This window comes from Pelophylax lessonae (genome assembly GCF_965119305.1).
Source record: "Pelophylax lessonae genome assembly, chromosome: 3".
Taxonomy (NCBI): domain Eukaryota; kingdom Metazoa; phylum Chordata; class Amphibia; order Anura; family Ranidae; genus Pelophylax; species Pelophylax lessonae.
In genome coordinates, this window is record NC_138770.1 from 86,853,013 (window position 1) to 86,877,762 (window position 24,750).

General features: G+C 41.2%; 1 protein-coding gene across 1 annotated transcript in view; it reads right to left on the bottom strand.

The window, feature by feature from the left end:
* Positions 1-24,750, bottom strand: part of LOC309550373 (cytochrome P450 2K1-like) — a gene marked incomplete at its 3' end in the record, with an annotated part of 115,940 nt that overhangs the window by 25,087 nt on the left and 66,103 nt on the right. Inside the window, exons 11-12 of the mRNA XM_082250768.1 lie at positions 5,436-5,629; positions 737-899 (exon numbers count right to left, since the gene is read on the bottom strand). Coding sequence (XP_082106894.1) covers positions 737-899; positions 5,436-5,629 — 357 coding nt within the window. The remainder of the gene's footprint in view (positions 1-736; positions 900-5,435; positions 5,630-24,750) is intronic.

The window sequence follows — 24,750 nt, forward strand, 5'->3', positions numbered from 1 at the left end:
GCCAACATTTCTGTATTAAAAATCCTTTTTTTATTGGTCTAATGTAATATTCAATTTTTTTGAGATACTGAATTTTGGGTTTTCACTAGCTGTAAGCCATAACCATCAAAATAAAATAAAGAAATGCCTAAAATATATCACTCCGTGTGTAACACATCTATATAAAATATGAGTTTCACTTTTTGAATTGAATTCCTGAAATAAATTAACTTTTTGATGATTTTCTAATTTTATGAGATGCATCTGTATATGTCAGTTCTTCAGACAGATCTGATTGGACCCTTCCGTCTCCTCTATGGAGCGGCAGATGTCAGCAGACAAATGTTTTCTGACACCCGCCGCAATCCGATCCTGCCCACAAAAAAACAGACAGATGGTGGTCTTATTTTCCATCCGTCTGGTGGATCTGATCACATCTGATGGAAACAGACCGGCAGTCCATTTCCATCCGATTTCCCCATAGAGGAAAGCAGGACTGTGTCCATGTCTGCTCTGCACAGTGAGCGAACACTGACCTGTCATCTGCCTGCTCAGCATGGATCAGCGGAGTGATCCCCCGCTGAGCAAGCGGAATCTGTACCAAGGAGTTGCCCGTGTTAAAGAACCTTAGACTAAATGCAGAAAACTGGTTACTTGTAAACATATTTCATAAAGAAACTTTATGAACACATACCCATACCTATACATTCCATATAAACAGGTAGATGTACATAAAACTAAGAGGTTTTCATATTACCGTGTCCTTTAGTGATTTCTTGGAAGAGTGGTATTATTGGCCTTCCGGAAAACTCATCAGCGTGATTTACCAACGCATCTTTTATAGTCTCATATCCACACAGGATCACCATTGTTTCCTCTCCTATCTTGATACTGTATATTGGACCATACTTCTTAGAGAGCTGCAATTGGACCAAAAGTATTATTAATTTAGAGCTTTTTATTCACTTAGTAGGGTCATTAAATATGCATTAGATAACGTATATGTAAAGCCAAATTTCTTTCTTAGTTTTGAAAAAGCGGAAAAAGGGTTAGCACCTCTATTGGGATTCATTCTATCCATCTATCTATCCATCTGTCCGTCTATCCCATATATATACGTCTATCCCATATCTATCAGTCTGTCCCATATCTATCCATCTGTCTCATATCTATCCATCTGTCCCATATCTGTCTGTCCCTCCCATGTCTGTCTGTCTGTCCCATGTCTGTCTGTCCCATGTCTGTCTGTCCCATGTCTGTCTGTCTGTCCCATGTCTGTCTGCCCCATGTCTGTCTGTCTGTCTGTCCCATGTCTGTCTGTCTGTCCCTCCCATGTCTGTCTGTCCCTCCCATGTCTGTTTATCCCATGTCTGTCTGTCCCATGTCTGTCTGTCTGTCCCTCCCATGTCTGTCTGTCCCATGTCTGTCCCTCCCATGTCTGTCTGTCCCATGTCTGTCTGTCTGTCTGTTCCATGTCTGTCTGTCTGTCCATCCCATGTCCGCCCCATGTCCGCCCCATGTCCGCCCCCATGTCCGCCCCATGTCTGTCTGTCTATCTTAGGTTTCAACTTAATTCCTGTGTTGCTGAAGATGATTTAGCAGACAGGAATTGAAAAGAAACTCCACAATAGCAACATATACAGAAATAAAAATCCTTATATTGCAGATTTTCCTTCTCTTCCTCTCTGGTACAATCACTGTCACAAAGGGACAGAAAATGAAGGGTAGAGATGTGCATGATGGAAAAAAATGTTTCTTTTCGGTTTCATTTGTTAAAGAGGTTGTAAACCCACTTTGTTGACATTTACCTATAGATAAGCCTACATTAAGGCTTACCTATAGGTGCTATAAATATTTCCTAAACATGCACCGTTTAGGAGATATTTACAGTGCATGCAGCCGATGACAGCCATCTGTGCAGTTCCTTCAGAGCCCAGAGCTGTGAATGGCGGGAGTGATGTAATTGTGCCTCCGGCCAATCAGATGGCCGGAGGACGCGATCCAGGAAGCAGGACGGCCGAACATATCGGCTGTCCTGTCGGCACTTTGGGGGCTTTGTTTTTAGGTAAGTATTTCATAATGAGCTAGTATGCGATGCATAGCATACTAGCTCATTATGCCTTTGTCTTTACAGATTATATGTTACATGTTAGAATGAATCATTTTCAGAATATTCTTGTTATTTTGGGAGAGTATATATTCATTGTTCCGAATCGATTCATATTTTTGGAAGTTCTGCTATTCTTTTATTTCAGAACATTGGCTATATTCATTTTAACGTGTTTATTCATTATTTTGGGAGATTCTGAAGGATCTACCTCCATCCAACCCAAAACGCAGTAGGAATCATCTAATTTCACTTTTATAACTTACTTTATTTATTGCAATATGTTTCCATTTCAAATGTAGTGCATTTTTTATAATAATTAAAAATGGTAAGGTAGAACTATTGACAAAACTGTTTTTTTTTTTTTTTTTTTTTTGGATAGAGTAGGGGAGGGTTACAACCCTATTGGGGAGATTTACTTTCACTTCTCGTCCCATAGCCAAACAGGAAGTGAGAGAAAATCCCTGCAAATAAAGAAATTTCTTGGGGACCCAGGGTAACCAGAACTAGTTTCCGCATTGGAAGATTTCTCCTCTATTACTTTCTGGAGACAACCCAAAATGTAGGATTTCCTTTTACTTTCACTTTTCATGATCATGGTAAACAAGACAAATAGAGAGGGTCCCCAACGGGAACAGAGACAGCAATAAAAACTGACACAGGTTCAAATTCATCTCCCCTCTATCCAAAACGAAAAAAAGTTTTGCCTTTAGTTTTACTTTAATGCAAAAAGAATCAGCTGATTTTTTAAAAGTCAAAGACTACTGTGCCGCTCTCAACCAAATAAAATGAATGAATCTGGATTATTACGTATTTATTCTTTATGTTTTTAAGTTGAATTAATTTCCCCATTCCCAACTGACTTTGTTTGTTGAGCAGCACACATGCAAATTAAAGAAATGGTCTCAACCCCAATACAAATAAAAATCTTTTTAGAATATTCACGCTGTACTCAGTAGAATAAAAAACAAATGGATTCAAATCAATTCAGATCATTGGTTATTTAGATGCTTCAAACAATAACAAAGAGCCCAAACTATCACATCAAGTCATCCAAATAAAATGAATGAATACAAATGAATTTAGTTGTTTTGTTAAAATTTATTTCAGATTAGTTGTAATTGGTTACTGTTGTGATTCAGAGATTCGGATACATCTAAATCTCTGAATCACGCAAATTTTGAGTTATATTAAAGCTAATGACACATGTCTAATAGATGCCATCAGCTGTCAAGTAGAGCTTAGAAAAAAGATTATCTCAAAGCTGCATTAGTTTCAAAAAAAGTAAAAAAAAAAATAAATGAACAAAAATAAATCTGTTTCTCTTGAATCTCCATCCTACCTTTACCCGCAATGGCCACATATAAGATGCTCTCGCCCAAGGCATGTTAACTTACAGTCAGCAGTGCAGTGCCATTCTTATTTACCACCTCAATACCCGGCACTTTCAGCCCCTTCCTGCCCAGGCCAATTTTCAGCCTTCAGCGCTGTCACACTTTGAATGACAATTGCGCTGTCATGCAATGCTGTACCAAAATGATGTTTTATGATTTTCTTCCCACAACTTTCTTTTGGTGGTATTTAATCACCGCTGGATTTTTTTATTTTTTTTGCTAAAAAAAAAACAAAAACAAAAAAAGACTGAAAATTTTAAAGAAAAAAATAAATTTTTCTTAGTTTCTGTCAGAAAATGTTGTAAATAACTGATTTTTCTCCTTCACTGATGTGTGCTGATGAGGCTGCACTGAAGGGAACTGATGAAGCAGCACTGAAGGGCACTGATGGGGTGGCACTGATATGCAGCACTGATGGGCACTGATATGCAGCACTGATGAGCACTGATAGGTGGCACTGATGGGCACTGATAGGCGGCATCGATGGTCACTCATAGGCAGCACTGATGGTCACTAATAGGTGGCACTGATGGGCACTAATAGGTGGCACAGATTGGCAGCACTGATTGGCAGCACTAATGAGCACAGTTTGGCCTTACTGGTGAGAACAAATTGGCATCACTGATGAGCACTGACTAAGGTCACTGATGGGTACAGGTTGGCATCACAGATGGGCACAGAGTGGCATAACTGATGGGCATTGTTGGGTTTGCACTGTAATCAGGGCACTAATAATCAGTGCCCTGATTACCTATACATGTCTCCCCTGTGAGGAGATGCCACTGATTGGCGCTCCTCTCCTCACTCTCTGTCAGTTTGAGGCGAGGAAAGCTGATAAATGGCACCTCTATGTTTACATGTGAGCCACTCTGATTGGACACAGCTGATCAGATGGGTAAAGAGCCACGGCTGTGGCTCTTTACTGAGATCAGGATCGTGTCGCTTCCAAAGTACACATGATCGCCACCCTGCGCACCCCCACGAGTGCACGATCATGCAGACTGGGCGACTTCATTTGACGACCCAGAATGAGAGCTGCCCGCTCCGCTGTCATTTTACTATACTGCGGAGCAGGAGGCGGGTAAAGAGTAACTTCACTTTTGTTGAGAAAAAACATTCCCCGCTGTGTGATCTCTGTACATTGCAGGGATTTTAACAAACTTTGTTGCAGATTCCTACCTTTTGTAATTCTGTAGGAAATAATAGCTGTTTGTTTGTCTGTGTCCATGTGCGGAGTGAATCTGTATGGGAATGGTTTTATAATTATCAATCAGCTGCTGCACCTCCTGGGTTCTAATAAGGAAAATTGCAGGGTCTGCTTCCCTTTAGACATGATTTCCCTTTGAGAGTATCTCACCAAAAATGACATTTTTGTTGCAGGGGATGCCCAAAATCTGACTTGTATCTTAGTGTAGACTTCTGGGAGAATCACACAAGCAGAAAATTACATTTCTGTGGAGCGTTCTGTACACCATTTGTACAGAACTCCTCCAGGTAGCCATATTGCATTGAATTTTACAGAAAATTACAGAGCTGCTGAGTGAAAAGGAAAGGTCATTTTTAATAGCATTGAATTGCAATATGAATTGTGTTGCAATTATATACATTATATTTTTTCGATTATTTACTATTTTTTCCCCACAAAAGTGGAGTTACCCTTTAAATAGCACCCAACATACCTTTCCTTTAATGTACCAAGGGAAGGTTTCTAAATCGGATCTTTTTTATTACAAAAAGATTCTGCCTACTTGGTGCTACATTACAAAATTATAGGCTTATTATGAAAAATTGGATTTTCATGGCAAAATTAACTTTTGCCAGACTCACTCCTCTCATCCCTGTTGGAAACCAAAGATGTTATTGGACCTGGGGTGCCCGATTATTTGCATATGCTTGTCTACTTTGGGATTCTACCGGTCCATTATTTCTGCTTTTTCTTTGGAAGTCTGCATTACCTCATGCATGGTTTTATACGGCTGCTCCGAGTCCAGGATGTGCATATTTCCAATGATCGGTAAAGGAGTGGGTCCAGGAGGAAAGTTGGGGGTCCTTCTCTTCCATCCAAACAAGGCAATGGCCAGAAATACACAGAGAATGATGGATAGAAACAATGTAACTGGATCAGCGATCTGCATTGTGTCAGTAAAGTCTGATCGGGATAGAAAATAAGATGATTAATTCATCAACTCATTAAACAAGGCATTAATTTATTTGATGCAGCACAGCAAAATAAAATAGGGGTTTTGAAGCTGAATTCCAGCTAGCCAATCAAATATACATCTGAAATATAAGTAATGGAGCTTCATACAGTATGTCAAACGGTTTGGCAACTCTTGTAATCAAAGCCCTCCCTGCCAGACAAAAAGCCAGATCTTGGACCTCTTTGTGTGCAATGCTTCAGTTACAGAAGCCTGCCACAAACCCAGACCACCTAGAGCAGCCGTTCTCAAATAGGTTTCCATGGAACCCTTAGGTTCCTCAAGGGGTGCTAGGGGTTTCTTGGGTGGAGGCAGACTGACCTCCTATCCAACAGTGGCCATTGTCCAACATCACTTTACAGAGTAAGTGGCATGCCACTAATGATCTTTATTAGCTGTCGGTAAAGGTAGCATTCTTCTTTTTGACCACCAAGTTATGAAGGCACTTCTCTACTAACCACCGATGTAAGGGATTCTCGCTGTACTTCATTTATGATCATTATTTTTACTTTTTTTTTAAATTTGTGTTTATTACTGAAAATTATTTTGCAATTGTAACTGAGTTTTATTTTTAGTTAGAGTATTAACAATAGATATGTGCATGATGGAAAAATTAGCTTTGCTTTCTTTCAGATTTGTGTATTAGGTTAATAATTTTTGTTTCGTCCTATTCACTATGTTAGAATGATTCGTTTTTGGAATTTGTTTTGTATATTCTGATTCGGATAGCATATTTGTTATTTTTTAATTGGTTTGAATTTCAGAACATGGCTATATTTGTTCTATTATATTCTGTTCTACTCTATTCTATTGAAATGTATTTCTTTTTATTCTTTTTATATTTGAATTTGAATTCATTTTTAACTTCGATTTCGGATAATCAATTATTTTGTTAAGTTATTTTGTTCAGTAATAATTTATTTCAGATTTAGGGATGGGCGGAACACCCCCCTATTCTGAGCAGAACTCCCAAACAGGGGAAATGTTCTAACCCAAACCCAATTGAAGTCTATGAGAGCTGAACAGGAAAAATCAAAAGGGCCCATTTTGAAGGCTTATATGCAAGAAATTGGCCATAAAAGGGGTATGGGGGTCTGGGTACTGCCCTGGGGGACATGTATCAATAAAAAAACATCAACATGGGGACAAGGTGCTTTGGTGTGAGGGGGCAGATGTATGGTTCAGGAGGGGGCGGCACTCGCTTGTTTCCTCCCCTTTCCTGGCCTGCTGGGCTGCATGCTCAGATAAGGGTCTTAAATGGATTCTGGGGGGGACCCCACGTCGTTTTTTTCAACAATTTTGGCGTGGGGCCTGGTATGGACTGGGGGGGACCCCATGCCATTGTTTTTGAAAAAAACAATTAATGGCACTTTTGTTCAACCTGAACTCATGCTCAGGCCGAACCGTTCGCCAATGCCTATTCAGAACTGTTGTAATTCAGTAATTTGGATATATCCAACCTCCGAATAACAACAAATTTGTATGGATTTTGATTTGTAATGAAACGAATTGCACATGTCTAATGAACACTATCTAGAGAATTGTTAGCATAAAATACCCTAGGTATGCCTTTTTTACATAGGCGTGCGCAGGGGGTGTGCCAGGTGTGCCTAGGCACACCCTAATCATTCTGTGCAGTGCCGATTTTCCCTACTGCCCGGGCTTCCCCCTGTGTTGCACCCCCTGCAGAGCTACTGGCTTTCCTCCTCTCCTCTTCCCTCGGCTGTTGCGGGGGATGTTTTAGGATAAAAAGCAGGGGAAGGGGCTAGTCAGTATGTAATTTACCATCCCCTTTCTTTTCTAAATGAACACAGTGAACACACTCACTCTCTGTGTTCGTTCTTAGCTGAAGCATAGTAAACAGTTTTTACTAAGATATGTTTACTATGCTTCGGTTTGTGAATGGACAGGACGCCGCTCAGCACAGAGCACTTCCCATTCAGTCACTGTCCAGTGCAGCTGAGGCTACAGAGAAAGGCATGCATGTTTGAGCTATGGGGGTGCACACCCTAATGCAATAGGCTGCGCACACCTATGCTTTTTTATTTATTCTTGTATTTGTTTTTTAGATCTATAACTTGCTGACATTGATAACATGCAAGGCTGTAGATAGAATTTTTAGCAGGGGTTCCCTGTGATCTAAAAACGTAAGGTTTACCCTGTGATAAAAAGGTTGAGAAAGGCTGATGGGTCCAGATACAGTATGTGTCATCATTGTGTGGTTTGTGGTCCCTTTAAGGAGGGTAACAAAAGAAGCAGTTTTGAGTACTCAGGGATTCTCCCCTATGCAGGGTGAGGGGCTTCAGGGTGAGCCGTTAAAGAGGGAAAAGTGATTTGCAGTTTTCCCCGGGTTATTAAGTCCTGATATGGGTCCCAGAATCCGTAGCCCGAGAGAGATCTTGGATGGAAAAGAGCTTCCAGCTCTAACTACAGGTACCTTGGACCAGAAATTGTTAACCTTTATGTGAGAGAGGCCTGAAAGAGGCAGGAAGCAGCCAGCAGGTATCCATGAGGGGTTTTGTGGAAAAGGACATATTGCCGAGGGAGCTGTGGGCTGCTGGCTGCTGAGATGCAGCTGAGCTATTGTGACTGTTTCTGGACCCCGGAGCAGGGACCTTAAACCCTGTTGTAGGACAAGTTTATGCTGGCGGTGAGCTGAAGTTTTGTTTTGTACCAGAGCTTGTGGACTGTTTTGTTTGTTTAATGCTGCAGATGGGCTGTTTGTATGTCTTTTTTGGAGAAATAAACATTTTTTTTTGCAAAGACATCGCTGTCTTGTGCTCCAGACCCCCAAAATATCACAATACCATAGGTTATTTACTGTAACAACCACATTTCAAACTGATAACCAGATTTAGAGACACTGGTGGCTGAAGCAGTGGAGGTCTGGCAATCATTGGTCTGAGGGGGAACAAACCCCTTTATGGTATAGACAGAATTTTGTGGGCTAACAAAAATGTACCATGCCATGGTGCTACTGTGATTGGTAGCCATGGTAAAATGTGAGTGTTCCTAAAGGGCATTGTGATGCACTTTTACTCATCTTTGCATATGATTCTTGGCATTCTGACATTTCAGGGCTGCAAATGAAGTTAGGACTGGAAGACTGTATGCAAGATGTTGTGATCACAGGTCTAAATTGGTAATAGACAGCTTTACAATGCCCATAGACACTGCTCAGCCTCTTTGATTTAGGTCATTGTGTCTGAATGGTGAAGTACCTCCACTCAGGACCACTTTCCCATTGTATATTTTTAGTACTGGCTCCTGGGGAAAATGCCCTCCATACGATGAGCCAAAGTTTTACTAATATCTTGACATGCTAAAAAAGCATGATCTTGCTCCCCCCCACTGCCTTACTTTCCATATTAGTCAATGATGCTGCTCAATACAACAAAGGAGCTATTGGAAGTCTAAGGAGCTTTACCGTCTGGTGCTATCTGTGGAGGCTTGTTTGTCAGTTTAAAGTGGTTTTAAACCTAAAACCAAAAATGTAATATCTTGCAGATAACAACCTTTAGATGTGGTGGCTGCATCCGTTTTTTCCCTCTGTCAACTGGTGATTTGATCAGTAACACCGCCTGTATTATAGATATCTATACCTATACTACCAATGCTCCCTGCTGATACCACTGCTTGTAGAAGAGGATTCCACTTATTTACTGCTCTGACGGTAAAGAACCCTTATGCAGTTTAAGGGTAAACCGCTTCTCTTCTAATTTTAGTGACTGGCCTGTTGTGTTTTTAAATTCCCTTTTGCTGAAAAGTTTGTTCCTTATGCTAGGATCGCCAGTGCGGTATTTGTACATTGATGTCATATCCCCTCTCAAGCGTCTCTTCTCCAGAGAGAATAAGTTCAATGCTTGTAGTCTTTCCTCATAGCTGAAGTTCTCCATTCCATTTATTAGTTTTGTTGCCCTTCTCTGGACTCTCCTTCCTGAGGACTGGTGCCCAGAACTGGATGCCATACTAAAGATGGGGCCGGACCAGAGTCTTGTAGAGTGGTAGAATTATTGTTTTATCTCTGGAGTGAATCCCCTTTTTTATACATGCCAATATTCTGTTGGCTTTGCTTGCAGCAGCTTGGCATTGCATGCTTGTCATCTACTAGGATCCCCAGGTCCTTTTCCATCTAATAGTATTACAGTATTTGTAGCTGTTGACTTTAAAATGTTCTGCAGGAGCCTGGAGCTCCTCTTTAAGAATAAGTTACTTGCTGCTCCCATTCCATCCAAAGTGAAATGAGTGATGTTGAGATATATAATTCTCAAGCAACAAACAAGTGCAGATATTGCCACTTAGAGATACCAAACCACAGTGATTCTCCAACGCATGCTCAATAAATTCGCTCACCATAAAGATTTGACCTTCTGATTGGGAGAAATCAATATATGCTTATATACAAGTAATCCTCATTGGCACCATAAAACAATCCTCTTATACAGGTCTCTAATACAGTGTTTCTCAACTCCGGTCCTTAGGGCACACTAACAGGCCAGATTTTAAGTATTACCTTGGGGAGATGCAGGCTAGAATACTGCAATCACTGAGCAGCAAATTATATCACCTGTGATGTATTTCAGTTTTCTTGCAAACCTGGCCTGTTAGTGTGCCCTGAGGACTGGAGTTGAGAAACACTGCTCTAATAAATATCCTCTGAGGCTCCAAGATGTTCATTTAAAAAAGCCAAGGATACTCCATAGCATAAAACTATCTAAAAAACATGTATTTCGAATAGCCAAAATACTCACAAGCATAAACCAAATAATGCCTTCAATCGGTTCAAGCCGATCCCGGTAATCTAAAGGCTTTCTGGACTCTAGGGTGCGTGATGATGTCACGAATGTTGGCTCCACCCCACGCGTTTTATCGCGTATGACGTCTTCCTGGGCATAGACCACAGCATTTTGATTTCTCTGGTGTGGTATCTCTAAGTGGGAAGATCTGCACTCAATTTTTGCTTGACAATAATATATCTCAACACCACTCAATTCACTTTGGATGGTGGACTTTTGCATAACCATACTATCTTTGGACGCTTCATTATTTCACTTTGTGATTTATGATTGATAGTTTTTCATTTGTTCATTAAGTGTAGCACTTGTTTTACTTGTATGTGTACCAATATATATCTGTTAGTGTGCTAGCATCTGGTGATTTTTAATACCTTGGAGCACAATTTTTTTTTTTTTTTTTTAAAGTCTCCACTCTAATTCATCCCAAAGGTATTCTAAAGGTTAAGGTCAGGACTCTGTGTAAACCAGTCAAGTTCCTCCACCCCAAAATTGCTCATCTGTGTCTTTATGGATCTTACTTTATGCATTGGTGCGCAGTCATGTTGGAACAGGAAGGGGCCATCCCCAAGGAGTTCCAGCCCAAACCTTTGTTTTTTTGTTATAGGAAAGGGCTAGAAATTGTCAGCCATATGCAATACTATAAGTTGGGAGCATAAAATTGTCCAAAATGTCTTGGTATGCTGCGGAACTTGACTGGCCTGCACAGAGTTCTGATCTCTACCCGATAGAACACCTTTGGGAAGAATAGGAGCGGAAACTGCGAGCCAGGCCTTCTCGTCCAACATCAGTGCCTGATCTCACAAATGCACTTCTGGAAGAATGGTCAAACATTCCCATAGACACATTCCTAAACCTTGTGGATGGCCTTCCTAGAAGAGTTGAATCTGTTATAGCTGCTCAGGGTGTGCCAACTCAATATTGAACCCTACGGACTAAGACTGGGATGCCATTAACCACTTCTGGACCGGAATATTTTCCCCCTTAATGACAAGGCCCTTTTTTGTGATCCGGCACTGCTTTATTTAACGGACAACTTTTTTCCCCAGAAACAGAGCTTTTTTTTGGTGGTATTTGATCACCGGTGCGATTTTTATTTTTTGTGCTATAAACAAAAAAAGAGCGACAATTCTGAGGAAAAAAAAAAAACAATATTTTAAACTTTCTGCTATATAATAGTCTCAAAAAAATGTTTAAAAATCAAATTTTTTTAACATTTTAGGCCAATTTGTTTTCTGCTACATATTTTTGATTTAAAAAAATCGCAATAAGCGTATTTTCTGAACTCCGAGACCCTGTACAATTAAAAGGAAATAGTTGCAGTTTTCTCCCACAATATGTCGCACAACAAGTGCATATTCATGTTGCAAAGCGCTGTGCAAACTGTTGACGCTATATATATATATATATATATATATATATATATATATATATATATATATCCTGTAGATATCCTATATTATATATATATATATATATATCCTGTAGATATCCTGTATATATCCTATATATATATATATATATATCCTGTATATATCCTGTAGATATCCTGTATATATCCTATATATATATATATCCTGTATATATCCTATATATATATATCCTGTATGTATCCTATATATATATCCTGTATATATCCTATATATATATATATATCCTGTATATATACTATATATATATATATCCTGTATATATCCTATATATATATATATATATCCTGTATATATCCTATATATATCCTATATATATATTACACACACATATATATATATATATATATATATATATATATATACACTCTATATATCCTTTATCATTTTAAAAATATTTTTAGGAAAAATACACTAAAATGTAAAAAAATAAATACATTTAGTGTATACAAACACAATTGATTCCCATATTTATTTCCAGAATTATTGTTCTCCCTCCAACATGTGCGGCAATACCCAAAATATGTAATTGTTTACATACAATACACATGCACACCCTACGTTCAATTCATTGTTTTACAAAGCTGCAGGTTTTTTTTTTTAATATATACGGGGGCCCCTGGAGTGCACGGCTATATTATGTCTCTGTATATGGAGTATATACCATTTATTATAATACAGGAAAGTATCTTGCTCACTCTAGAAACTGCAACTTGGCATTGCATGCTATTATTAAGTCTATGATGTACAGATCACAGTAGCACTGTGTGTTGTATACTCACATCTTCAGCGTGTTCATCCAAATTACTTTTTTTTTTTGCTACAATCATTCCAGGTTTTCTAGGAATCTGGCACTTCCCGGCATGTTGGAGGCCTCTCTGTGATGGATTCAGCAGCTGTTCTCCTCCTCCCTCCTCCTACGTCATTGTAGTGTGTGAATGCTCCTTGCTCAGTCCTCTGTGTGCACCAAACTGAACTGCTATGGTGGCCGTACACGCCTTGATAAACTATCCATTTCTTTTCCGATGGATCTCTTCCAATAGGTATAATCAATCAATAGTCAACAAGCCATTTGATCGATGTGTCACAAACGGGGAGGTGGATTTTAAACGATGGTTAGCCGCTTGCCTACTGGGCACTTAAACCCCCTTCCTGCCAAGGCCAATTCTCAGCTTTCAGCTATGTCGCACTTTGAATGAAAATTGCGCGGTCCCGCAACACTGTACCCAAATGAAATTTTTATTATTATTTTTTTCAAACAAATAGAACTTTCTTTTGGTGGTATTTAATCACTACTGGAGTTTTTATTGTTTGCTAAACAAACAAAAAAAGTCAGGAAAAAAAAATGTTTTTATAGTTTGTTATAAAATTTTGCAAACAGGTAATTTTTCTCCTTCATTGATGTGCACTGATGAGGCGGCACTGATGGGCCCTGATAGGCTGCATTGATGGGCACTGATAGGCTGCGTTGATGGGCACTGATAGGAGACACTGATGGGGACTGATAAGGCGGAACTGATGGGCACTGATAAGGCGGCACTGGTGGGCACTGCTAGGTGGCACTGATGGGTGGCACTGATGGGTGGCACCGGTGGGCACTGATGGGCGGCACTGAAGGGCACTGGTAGGTGGCACTGAAGGGCAATAATAGCCATCACTCATGGTCACTGATGGGCACTAATAGGTGGCACTGATGGGTGGCACTGATGGGCAATGATAGGCACTGGTAGGTGACACTTATGGGCAGCACTCATGATGGGGCACTGATTGGCACTGATAGGTGGAACTGGTGGGCACTGTTAGGTGGCACTGGTGGGCACTGATAGGTGGCACTAGTGGGCACTGGTAGATGGTGCTGGTGGGTACTGGTAGGTGGCACTGGTGGGCACAGATGCTTCTCTCCTCTTCGGCACTGATGTCCCTCTGACAGCAGCAGAGATCTGCTTTTTTTTCTCCTCACACTGACAGCGTGAGGAGAAAAAAACAGCTGATCGCGGGCTGCTGTTTGCATTACATGATCAGCTGTCATTGGCAAGACCGGTCCCTTACTCCGATCTGCGATCAGCCGAGTCAACGCAGCACACCACAATGAGCATTTTTTTTTTTTTTTAGCACACTGCCTCCTGGTATACAGCCTTGAAAAAGTATTCACACCCCTTAAAATTTTCCACATTTTGTCATGTTACAACCAAAAATTTTAATGTATTTTATTGGGATTTTATGTGATAGACCAACACAAAGTGGCACATAATTGGGAAGTGGAAGGAAAATGATAAATGGTTTTCACATTTTTTTAAAAATAAATATCTGAAAAGTGTGGCATGCATTTGTACTTCATAGTCCAATGTCTTTACTCTATAGTCAATACTTTGTAGAACCGCCTTTCACTGCAATTACAGCTGCAAGTCTTTTTGGGGATGTCTCTGCCAGCTTTGCACATCTACAGAGGGACATTTTTGCCCATTCTTCATGGCAAAATAGCTCAAGCTCTGTCAGATTGGATGGAGAACATCTGTGAACAGCGATTTATAAGGCTCGGTTCACATATATGCGATGCAGGAAGGCTGCGAATTCGCAGCCTGTTCCCGCATCGCACACGCACCCCCGGCAGTTCACACTGCCATATGCGATACGCTGGGGGTGTCAATGTAATCTGAACGACACCCCCAGTTTGATAGCATATCGCAGTGCGATCGTGCAGTTCGCACAGGATCGGATCGCACAAGTGTGAACCGCTGTGCGATCCGATCCTGATGCGGCAGCAAAAATGCCTCCTGTGCGTGTTTGCTGCGGGTGCGATGCAAATTTAGCCATACAAACTGTATGGCTAAACTCGCACCGCACAGCTGATCGCATGTAATGTCGGAGCAGTGCGCTCCGACATTACATGCGAACCCCGCACACGCACAAGTGTGAACCGGGGCTTAGTCTTATAATTAATAGTTTAAGAAATGACCCCTGCGCTATCACTTAGTAACAGAGCTATCTCTTGCAGGAATCAGGTGTGAAGGACAGGATCTGCTGCAGCTCTCAATAATATCCTAACATAATTAATATCTATAATCAATAATTATTAAATATTCACTTATATTTATTGATTATAGATATTAATTATGTTAGGATAAGTGCGGCTTTATTATTATATACCTAATTTTTAAGTCTTACCACAGATTCTCAATCGGATTGAGGTCTGGACTTTGACTGGCTCATTCTAACACATGAATATGCTTTGATCTAAACCAGTGATGGCGAACCTTGTCACCCCAGATGTTTTGGAACTACATTTCCCATGATGCTCAACTACACTGCTGAGTTCATGAGCATCATGTGAAATGTAGTTCCAAAACGTCTTGGGTGCCAAGGTTCGCCATCACTGATCTAAACCATTCAATCATAGCTCTGGCTGTATGTTTAGGGTCGTTGTCCTGCTGGAAGGTGAACCTCCGCCCCAGTCTCATGTCTTTTAGAGACTCTAAAAGGTTTTCTCCTAAGATTTCCCAGTATTTGGCTCCATCCAACTTTCCATCAACTCTGACCAGCTTCCCTGTCCCTGCTGAAGAAAAGCATCTCCACAATATGATGCTGCCACCACCATGTTTCACAATAGGGATGGTGTGTTCAGGGTGATGTGTACTGTTAGTTTTCACATAGCATAGCTACATATAACATTTTGCTTTTAGGCTACAAAGTTTATTTTTGGTCTCATCTGACCAGAGCACCTCCTTCCACATGTTTGCTGTGTCCCCCACATGGCTTCTTGCAAACTGCAAACAGGACTTCTTATGGCTTTTTTTTTTTTTTTAACAATGGCTTTCTTCCATAAAGGCCAGATTTGTGGAGTGCACAACTAATAGTTGTCCTGTGGACAGATTCTCTTACCTGAGCTGTGGATCTCTGCAGCTCCTCCAGAGTTACCATGGGCCTCTTGGCTGCTTCTCTAATTAATGCTCTCCTTGCCCAGCCTGTCAGTTTAGGTGGACGGCCATGTCTCTGTAGGTTTGCAGTTGAGCCATACTCTTTCCATTTTCAGATGATGGATTGAACATTGCTCCATGAGATGTTCAAAGCTTGGGATATTTTTTATAACCTAACCCTACTTTAACCACTTTAGCCCCGTAAGATTTGGCTGCTCAATGACCAGGCCACTTTTTTCAACTTGGCACTGCGCGACTTTAAGTGACAATTGCGCGGTCATGCAATGCTGTACCCAAACAAAATTGACGTCCTTTTTTCCCACAAACAGAGCTTTCTTTTGGTGGTATTTGATCACCTCTGTGTTTTTTATTTTTTGCGATATTAATAAAAAAAGAGCAAAAATTTTGCAAAAAATTTACATTTTCTACTTTAAATGTTTAAAAATATCCAATATATTAAATTTTTGTCATATATTTAGGCCAAAATGTATTTAGCTACATGTCTTTGACAAAAAAATTCTCAATGAGCGTATTTTTAACCACTTTAAGACCGGAAGATTTTACCCCCTTCCTGACCAGGCTATATTTTGCAATTCGGCACTGCGTTACTTTAACGGACAATTGCGCAGTCGTGCGACGCTGTACCTAAATTAAATTGATGTCCTTTTTTTCCCCACAAATAGAGCTTTCTTTTGGTGGTATTTGATGACCTGTTAATTTTTGAAAAAAATATATTTTTCACATTCTGATATACAGGGCTTTTTTTCTCTTAGAATAGGTGCAGGTACTCCCCTCTTCTGTGTCACCCCTTGTCTCCACCCCCTTCCCACCTCCGAGCGCTGTGCTTTGATTCCATCCTCTACCTACCTCCCAGTACCCTCTCTTTTAGAGAATACAGAATCAAGTATCATGTTGTGGTTCTAGGTAATTTGTATGGAGTTTGTTAATGATAAATAGAAAAGCAGGAAAATAGATCCCCTGAAATAAGCAACAATAGACCCCCCAACAATAGATCCCCCCAGCAACAATAAATCTTCCCCTGCAACAATAGAAAATACAGTAAAATAGATCCCCTGCAATCAGCAACAATAGACCGCCAACAACAATAGTCCCCCAGCAACAATAAATCCTCCCCTGCAAAAATCCCACCCCCCATAAATCCTCCCCTGCAACAATAGACCCCCCCAACAAAAATAACCCCACCTGCAACAACAGTTCCCCCAAGCAACACTAAATCCTCCACTGCAACAACAGCCCCACCCACTACAGAATGCCCTCCAGCAACAATAGATCCCCCAGTAGCCAGCATCAATAGGCCCTTCAGCTCACCCCACTGACCCCAGCACCCCTTTGCCATTGTATACATTCAGACTGGAGGTTCCGGAACTGCGTCCCCCCACGTTCCCACTGAAAAAAAGCCCTGCAGATATGTAACATTCCCAAACAAAAAAAATTATGAATCAAAATGTTTTAACATTTAGGCCAATTTGTTTTCTGCTTCATATTTTTGATAAAAAAAAATCGCAATAAGCGTATTCTGATTGGTTTGCACAAAAGTTATCGCGTTTACTAACTACGGGAAAGATTTGTCATTTTTGTTATTATTATTTTTTTTTTTTACTAGTAATGGCGGCAATCTGTGATTTTTTGCGGGACTGCGACATTTCGGCGGACAGATTGGACCCCTAACTGACATTTTTGACACTTTTGGGGGTACCAGTGACATTGCTACAGTAATCAGTGCTACTAAAAATATGCACTGTTACTGTACTAATGACACTGGCAGGGAAGGGGTTAACACTGTGGGTGATCAAGGGGTTAAATGTATGCCTCATGCTTACTGACGTGTGTGGGGGGAGGGGGTTCTGTGACAGAGACAGAGATCGCAGGTTCAGCTATGCTGAATCCTGTGATCGGTCCCTGTTTGTCACAGAGAAGATCCGCCTGATTTATTTATACAAGCGGGCGGATCTTCTCACACTTTCCCCAACGATCAGGGAAGAGAGACGGTGATCGAATTTCTGATGGCTGCCCTGCTGGAGCACCAAGACCAATAAAGGGTCCATAGCCCTGCATTGGACATGGGGACGCTGAGGGACAGTCCCCCGCCAGAAGATGGAGGATTGCCGTCTACCAGAGGAGTGAAAGACCAGGTTGGTAAAACTGCTTTAAGGGTCCTTGCATGCTATACACATGTATGGTTCATAGATGAAAAACACAAGTGCTGCCCATAGAGTGTGTGCATTTACACATATATATTCACATAGCATGTTTCTAGCTCTCATAATGTGGAGTGTAAGTATGTGTGATTTACTTGCATATTTAGACTTATTTTTAAATATTTGCATGTGCTTTACTGATATAAACACAACTGTGCGTACAGTCTCATTGAAACCAATGGGCGGCATTCAGACTGGCAAAAAAAAAAAAGCCTGAATGCCTGAAAATATGGTATTTTTGGCGTCCATGTGCAAGATCCCGTAGGGTTGGTTCACAACTAGGTGGTGCAGTCTCTAAATTGGAGCAACTCTCCATCATTTAAAAACTGTCTTTTGTGTTTATTTTTTTTTGTACACTTTTTTGGTGAATGGGTGGGGGAACAATGTAGCTGACACCCATTCACATAGGCGGGGGCGCAAGATATGGGGGCCCCCTTGTTAAAGGGAGTTTCTAGATTCTGATAAGCCTCCCCACCCACAGACCTCCACAACCAGAGCCCAGGGTTGTCGGGATGAGGCCCTTGTCCCCATCAACATGGGGACAAGGTGCTTGGGGAGGCACCCCAAAGCACCATCTTCATGTTGAGGGCAAGTGGCCTGGTATGGTTCAGGAGGGTCGAGGGCACTCACTCATCCCCCCCTATCCTGGCCTGCCAGGCTGCTTACTCGTATAAGGGTCTGGTATGGATTCTGGGGGGCATGCCGTTTTTTTTTTTTTTTAATTTTGGCATCTGGTTCCCCTTAAAATCCATACCAGACCCTACGCCATTTTTTTCATTTTTTTTTTTTGTATATTGCCGGGAGCCGACAATACATTACAGTCGCGAGCAAGTTTAAATGACATTTTTTCCTTTAGAAATGTCAGTATAGCTGCAGCAGGCTCCATACATCATACAAATGCGCCACTTTACAGGCACATTAAGGGGACCCCCCAGGCACGATATTTAAAGGAATTTTTCTTTGTTATTGTTTTACTTTAAGCAATAATAAAAATCACTGCTCCTGTAAAAACTATTGTTTTATAAAAGAAATGTTTTTTGCATTGATACATGTCCCCCAGGGCACTACCCTGGTCCCTATACACTTTTTATGGCAATAACTTACATATAAGCCTTTAAAATTAGGACTTTTGATTTTTCATGTTTGTGTCCCATAGACTTTAACCTCCCTGGCGGTATGATTCTGTCAGGAATTCTGTTCCAAAAGCTGTACAATTCTTTTCATGGAAATTTGGCGTTATGTATTATAGGCCTACAGTTCTTAGTAATTACTGACTTAAACCTGACCAAAACAAGACTCTAGTAGACATCCCAGATGTGATAAATTTGAAACACAAACAAGTGAATTATAATCGAATCAATAATATTATTTTATTATTTAATATATAATATATATAATAAAATTATATTATTGATTAGATTATAATTCATGCGTTATATATTATATATATATGTGTGTGTGTGTATATATATATATATATATATATATATATATAACGCATGAATTATAATCTAATCAATAATATAATTTTATATATATATATATATATGTGTGTGTGTGTATATAGGTATATATATATATATATATATATATATATATATATATATGCATATATATAATATAAAATGTGTTATGTGTTTTGTGCAACGTTTTTTTTTTTTTTTTTTTTTTTTAATTTCCCTCCCTAGTTCCGCTCCCATGCAGCATTGCTGCTGCAGGGAACAGAACTAGGAAGTTCTTCTACCGAAAGACGAGCGGCAGAGATCTCACTGGCGGTCACAGCAATGAGAGCTCATCGCTGGATCGCCAGGATAAGGTAAGAGACGCTCCGCTGCGCTGTCTGCACGCTCTGCCCATTGACCCCGAGCGTGACTCGGGGATACCGCTAATAGCAGAAAATTCCTACCCCGAGTCACGCTCGGGGATACCGCTAAGGCGGTTAATAGAGTTCACATGTCCGCTAGAACGTTTTCCCTGTTCGAGATGTTCTGTGCGAACCAAACAGGGGGGTGTTCAGCCCATCACTACACAACACCTAAAACACGTGTAAAAGGCACAGGGGTGAATGGGACCTTACCATCCCCTATGACAGAAAAAGGCATTTAATCCTTGCAATGCAGACACCACCTCACTGCAAGGGAGGAGTTTTAGTTTTACTGGATTTGGGCTGTAAAGAAAAAATACCAGATCAGCAGTTATTCACAAATGTCTTCTCTCTCTCTGCAAATCTGCTCATTTTTGAACTGCCTTTACATGCATGGATCATTATAATTATCTCTATTTGGTGAAATCATAAAGTGAACACATAAAAAAATAACATGAGAGACTACGTCTAAATTACATGAACGCTGTAACAGTCTTACCTTAATGCAACCGGTGAGACACACTTCAACCTCCAAGTAACTCACAATATACAACCTCAATGACTTCACTTCAATGTATGGGAAGTGATAAGCAAATATGTGTATAACCTGTAGTAGAGCAAAAGGACACATTCTCGGCAGGGACATCTAATGTTACAGCCAATGACAAACCTATACAACATAAATTCTGCAGCATTGTCACTGAGTCACATGCTATCCCCGTGAAGACTTTTATTGGTAGATCTGACACACATTGGGTAGGCATGGTTCACTGCGCGGTTACTATCAGTAAACTGGCTGGAGCGAGTGCATGAAGATAGCAAGTGGCTAAAAGATGCGGGAGGAGACCAGTAGCACTAAGATGCAAATACGGATAAAAAAATGTGAAAATGCGTGTTATTCGAGAAATGCTCCCTTACACTGGTGGATGATGGAGACTTGCACCAATTTAGAGGTGATCACACAAGAAATTACCCCTTACATTGTAGTAAAAAAAGAGGGCTCCCTTACGATGGTGGTCAGTGAAGTGCTCCCTTACATTGGTACTCAGTGGAGAAATACCTCTTTACATTGGTGGTGAGTAAAGAAATGCCCCTTACACTGGTGGACAATGGAGACTCACCCCAATACATATTTACATAGTTACATAGTAGTTGAGTTGAAGACAATAGTCCATCCAGTTCAACCTGTGTAGGTGTGTGTGTGGCCGTAGTCATTTCACATACCCCTAAATGTTTTGATCCTTGAGATGTATGTCCAAGAGTCTTTTAAAAGTAGCCATATTCCCCGCAGTTACTACCACTTGTGGTAGAGAATTCCACAGTCTTGTACCCCTTACTGTAAAGAACCCCCTGCGTAGCCTGAGGCTAAAAAGCTTCTCCTCTAATCGCATTGTATGGCCTCTTGTCCTAATGCATTCCTTGCGATTGAATCGTTTTTTTCTATGTTTAGATCACCGTTGAGGTATTTGTAAATCGCTATCATGTCCGTTCTCAGGCACCTCCTCTCCAGGGAGAATAAATCAAGCGCTTGTAAGCACTCTTCATAATTTAGGTCCTCCAATCCCCTAATCAGTTTAGTTGCCCTTCTCTGGACTCTCTCCAGCTCCAACACATCCCTTCTGAGGACCGGCGACCAGAACTGGACAGAATACTCCAGATGCAGTCGGACCAGAGTTTTATAAAGTGGTAGGATTATAGTTTTATCTCTGGAATACATCCCCTTCTTTATGCATGCTAATATTCTGCTGGCTTTGGCAGCTGCCGCTTGACATTGCATGCTATTGCTAAGTATATCTTCTACTAAGACTCCCAGATCTTTCTCCATTTTTGATTCCCCCAGAGGTTCCCCCCCTAAAGTGTATTGTGATTTTATGTTTTTAGTCCCCAAGTGCAAAACCTTACAGGTGATCACTTAAGAAATGACCCCTTACCTATTAGCATCTCCCGTGACCAAATCCACAAGTTCTCTGCTTAATGGTTCGATTGGACCCGTTTCAAAGACACAGATACCTATAAAAATGCTATGGGGCTTTAGCGCCTTCTTTAACCACTTAAGCCCCGGAAGATTTTACCCCCTTCCTGACCAGGGCCTATTTTGCGATTCGGCACTGCGTGAATTTAACGGACAATTGCGCGGTCGTGCGACGCTGTACCTAAACGAATTTGGCGTCCTTTTTTTCCCACAAACAGAACTTTCTTTTGGTGGTATTTGATCACCTGTGCAATTTTTTGATCATGCGCTATAAACAAAAAAAGAGCGTCAATTTTGCAAAAATAATATTTTTCACATTTTTTTATATGAAATTCCCCCCAAAAAAATGTAAAAATCTAAATTTTTTAACATTTTAGGCCAATTTGTTTTCCGCTACATATGTTTAGTAAAAAAAATCGCAAAAAGCGTATTTTGATTGGTTTGCGCAAAAGTTATTGCGTTTACTAACTAAGGGAATGATTTTTGTCATTTTTTTTTTTTTTTTTTAATGAGTAATGGCGGCGATCTGCATTTTTTTTTGCGGGACTGCGACATTGCGGCGGACAGATCGGACCCTTGACTGACATTTTTGACACTTTTGGGGTTACCAGTGACATTACTTCAGTAATCAGTGCTATACATATGCACTGTTACTGTAAAAATGACACTGGTGGTGAAGGGGGTAACTTTTTTTGAGAGGGAGAGCTTAATTGTGTCCCTTGTGTCCCTAGGGGCATGCTTCTAACTGTGATTGGATGTGGCTTGATGTGTAAGAACAGGGATCAACGGTCCTGCATAGCAGAACCGTATGATCTCCATTCTTACACAGGGAAGAATGACAGGTGGCTTTGTTTACATTAGCCGCCTGCCTTTCTCCCGGTAAAACGGACGATCGTGAGTGCCCGGCGGACATCGGGTCCGCCGGGCACACGCGCGGGGGGGTCCGTGACCGAGCGGAAGCGTGCCTCCGGCAGCGCGCGCTTGCTCCCTGGAGCCTCACAGGCTAGCGACGTAGCACTACGTCGCTTTGCCTGTGAGGGGCTGACCGCCGCCGTAAATAGTCGTGCGGCGGTCGGCAAGTGGCTAGAATGCCCTGGACCCCCCTGGGGGGCACTGAGACTCTGTTCTCCCGCACCCCCTTTTGTAATTTCTCCTATCTCACACCGGGTATACTCCGTTATCCCTCATCCCCCCGCTGTTTTTTTTTTTTTTCTCTCCCCTTCCCCGTCTCCTACTTATTCTCCTCTTGCCCTTTCTTCTTATTCTCTCTTCACTTCTATGTCTGTTGTTCCCCTCTCTCTACCGGCTATACAGTCCATTATCTGTTGATTAGTAGGGATCCCCCTTCCCCTTTGGTCGCATGTAGCACCTAATCTCCATCCAACCTGGCTAACTATCCCCAATGCCTAGTGCCACTGTGGCACATGATACTACCTCTGTATAATTTCTTTTGGCTTAGGTTCTTGACTCATGCTTTAACTCACATAATAACTGCTGCTCGACCGGTGATATACTGTATGTTACTTGCATTGATTGGATCCCCTCGGACTCAAGCTAGAGTATAGCCAAGTTTGTTGTTAAATGTGATGTTCTCCTTTGTGCACATTTACCTGCTTTCTGCAATGTTATTTGTAAACCCTGCATATTTTTTTTTGCTTTTCTCAATAAAATGTTTATGGAAAAAAAAAAAAAAAAAATTACCCCCTTACATTGAAAGTCAGTAAAAAAGTGCTCCCTTATGCTGGTAGTCAGCAGAAAAAAGCACCATTACATTTTTAGTCAGTGGAGAAATGTCACTTACATTGGTGGTCAATAGTGAAGCACCCCTTTACATGAGTAACAAAATGCTCCTTACAATGGTGGTCAATAGAGACTTGCCCTAATACAAGTGGTCACTCAAGAAATCACCCCTTACATTGGTAGTCCATAAAAAAAGTGCTTAATTATGATGGTTGTCAATGGAGAAGTGCTTCCTTTCGATGGTGGTCAGTTGAAAAATATCACCATACATTGGTGGTCAGCAGAGAAATATACCATTTATTGGTAGTCAGTAGAGAAATGCCCCTTTACATTGGTAGTGACTAGTGAATAGAGAAATGCCCCTTATACTAGTGGTCAATGGAGACTTGACCTAATATACTGTAGGTGGTCACTCAAGAAATGACCCTTACATTGGAAGTCAATAAAAAAGTGCTCCATTACACTGGTGGTCAGTGGAGAAATGCCCACTTGCACTTGTGGTCAGCAGAGAAATGCCCCCTTACATTGGTGGTTAGAGTTGGGTGAACGGTTTGCAATGATGTAAATGTAATCTCAGATCCTTCATCCTTCACATCACAGTCACATTAATACATCAGTATTCTCAGTCCCCCCTAGACACCAATCCCCTTCATATGACCCTCCCCCCTTTACATTTCTGTCCTCAGACTGCCTTTATATCTCCCCCCTCCTCCTTCATATTCCTGTCCTCAGCCCCCCCTTAATTCACCCCCTCCTCCTTCACATTCTTGTCCTCAGCAACCCCCCCCCCCCCCCCATATACTACCCCCTCCTTCTTCCATTCCTGTCCTGGCTTCCCTTCATATCAACCCCTCCTCCTTCACAGTCCTGTCCTCAGCCCCCCTTTAAATCATCCCCTCCTCCTTCACATCCCTGTCTCCAGACCCCCTTTATATTACTCCCCTTCTCCTTCCATTCCTGTCCTGGCTTTCTTTCATATCACCCTCTCCTCCTTCAGAGTCCTGTCCTCAGCCCCCCTTTATATCACCCCCTCCTCCTTCACATTTCTGTCTCCAGACCCCCTTTATATCACCCCCTCCTCCTTCACATTCCTGTCTCCAGACCCCCTTTATATCACCCCCTCCTACTTCACATTCCTGT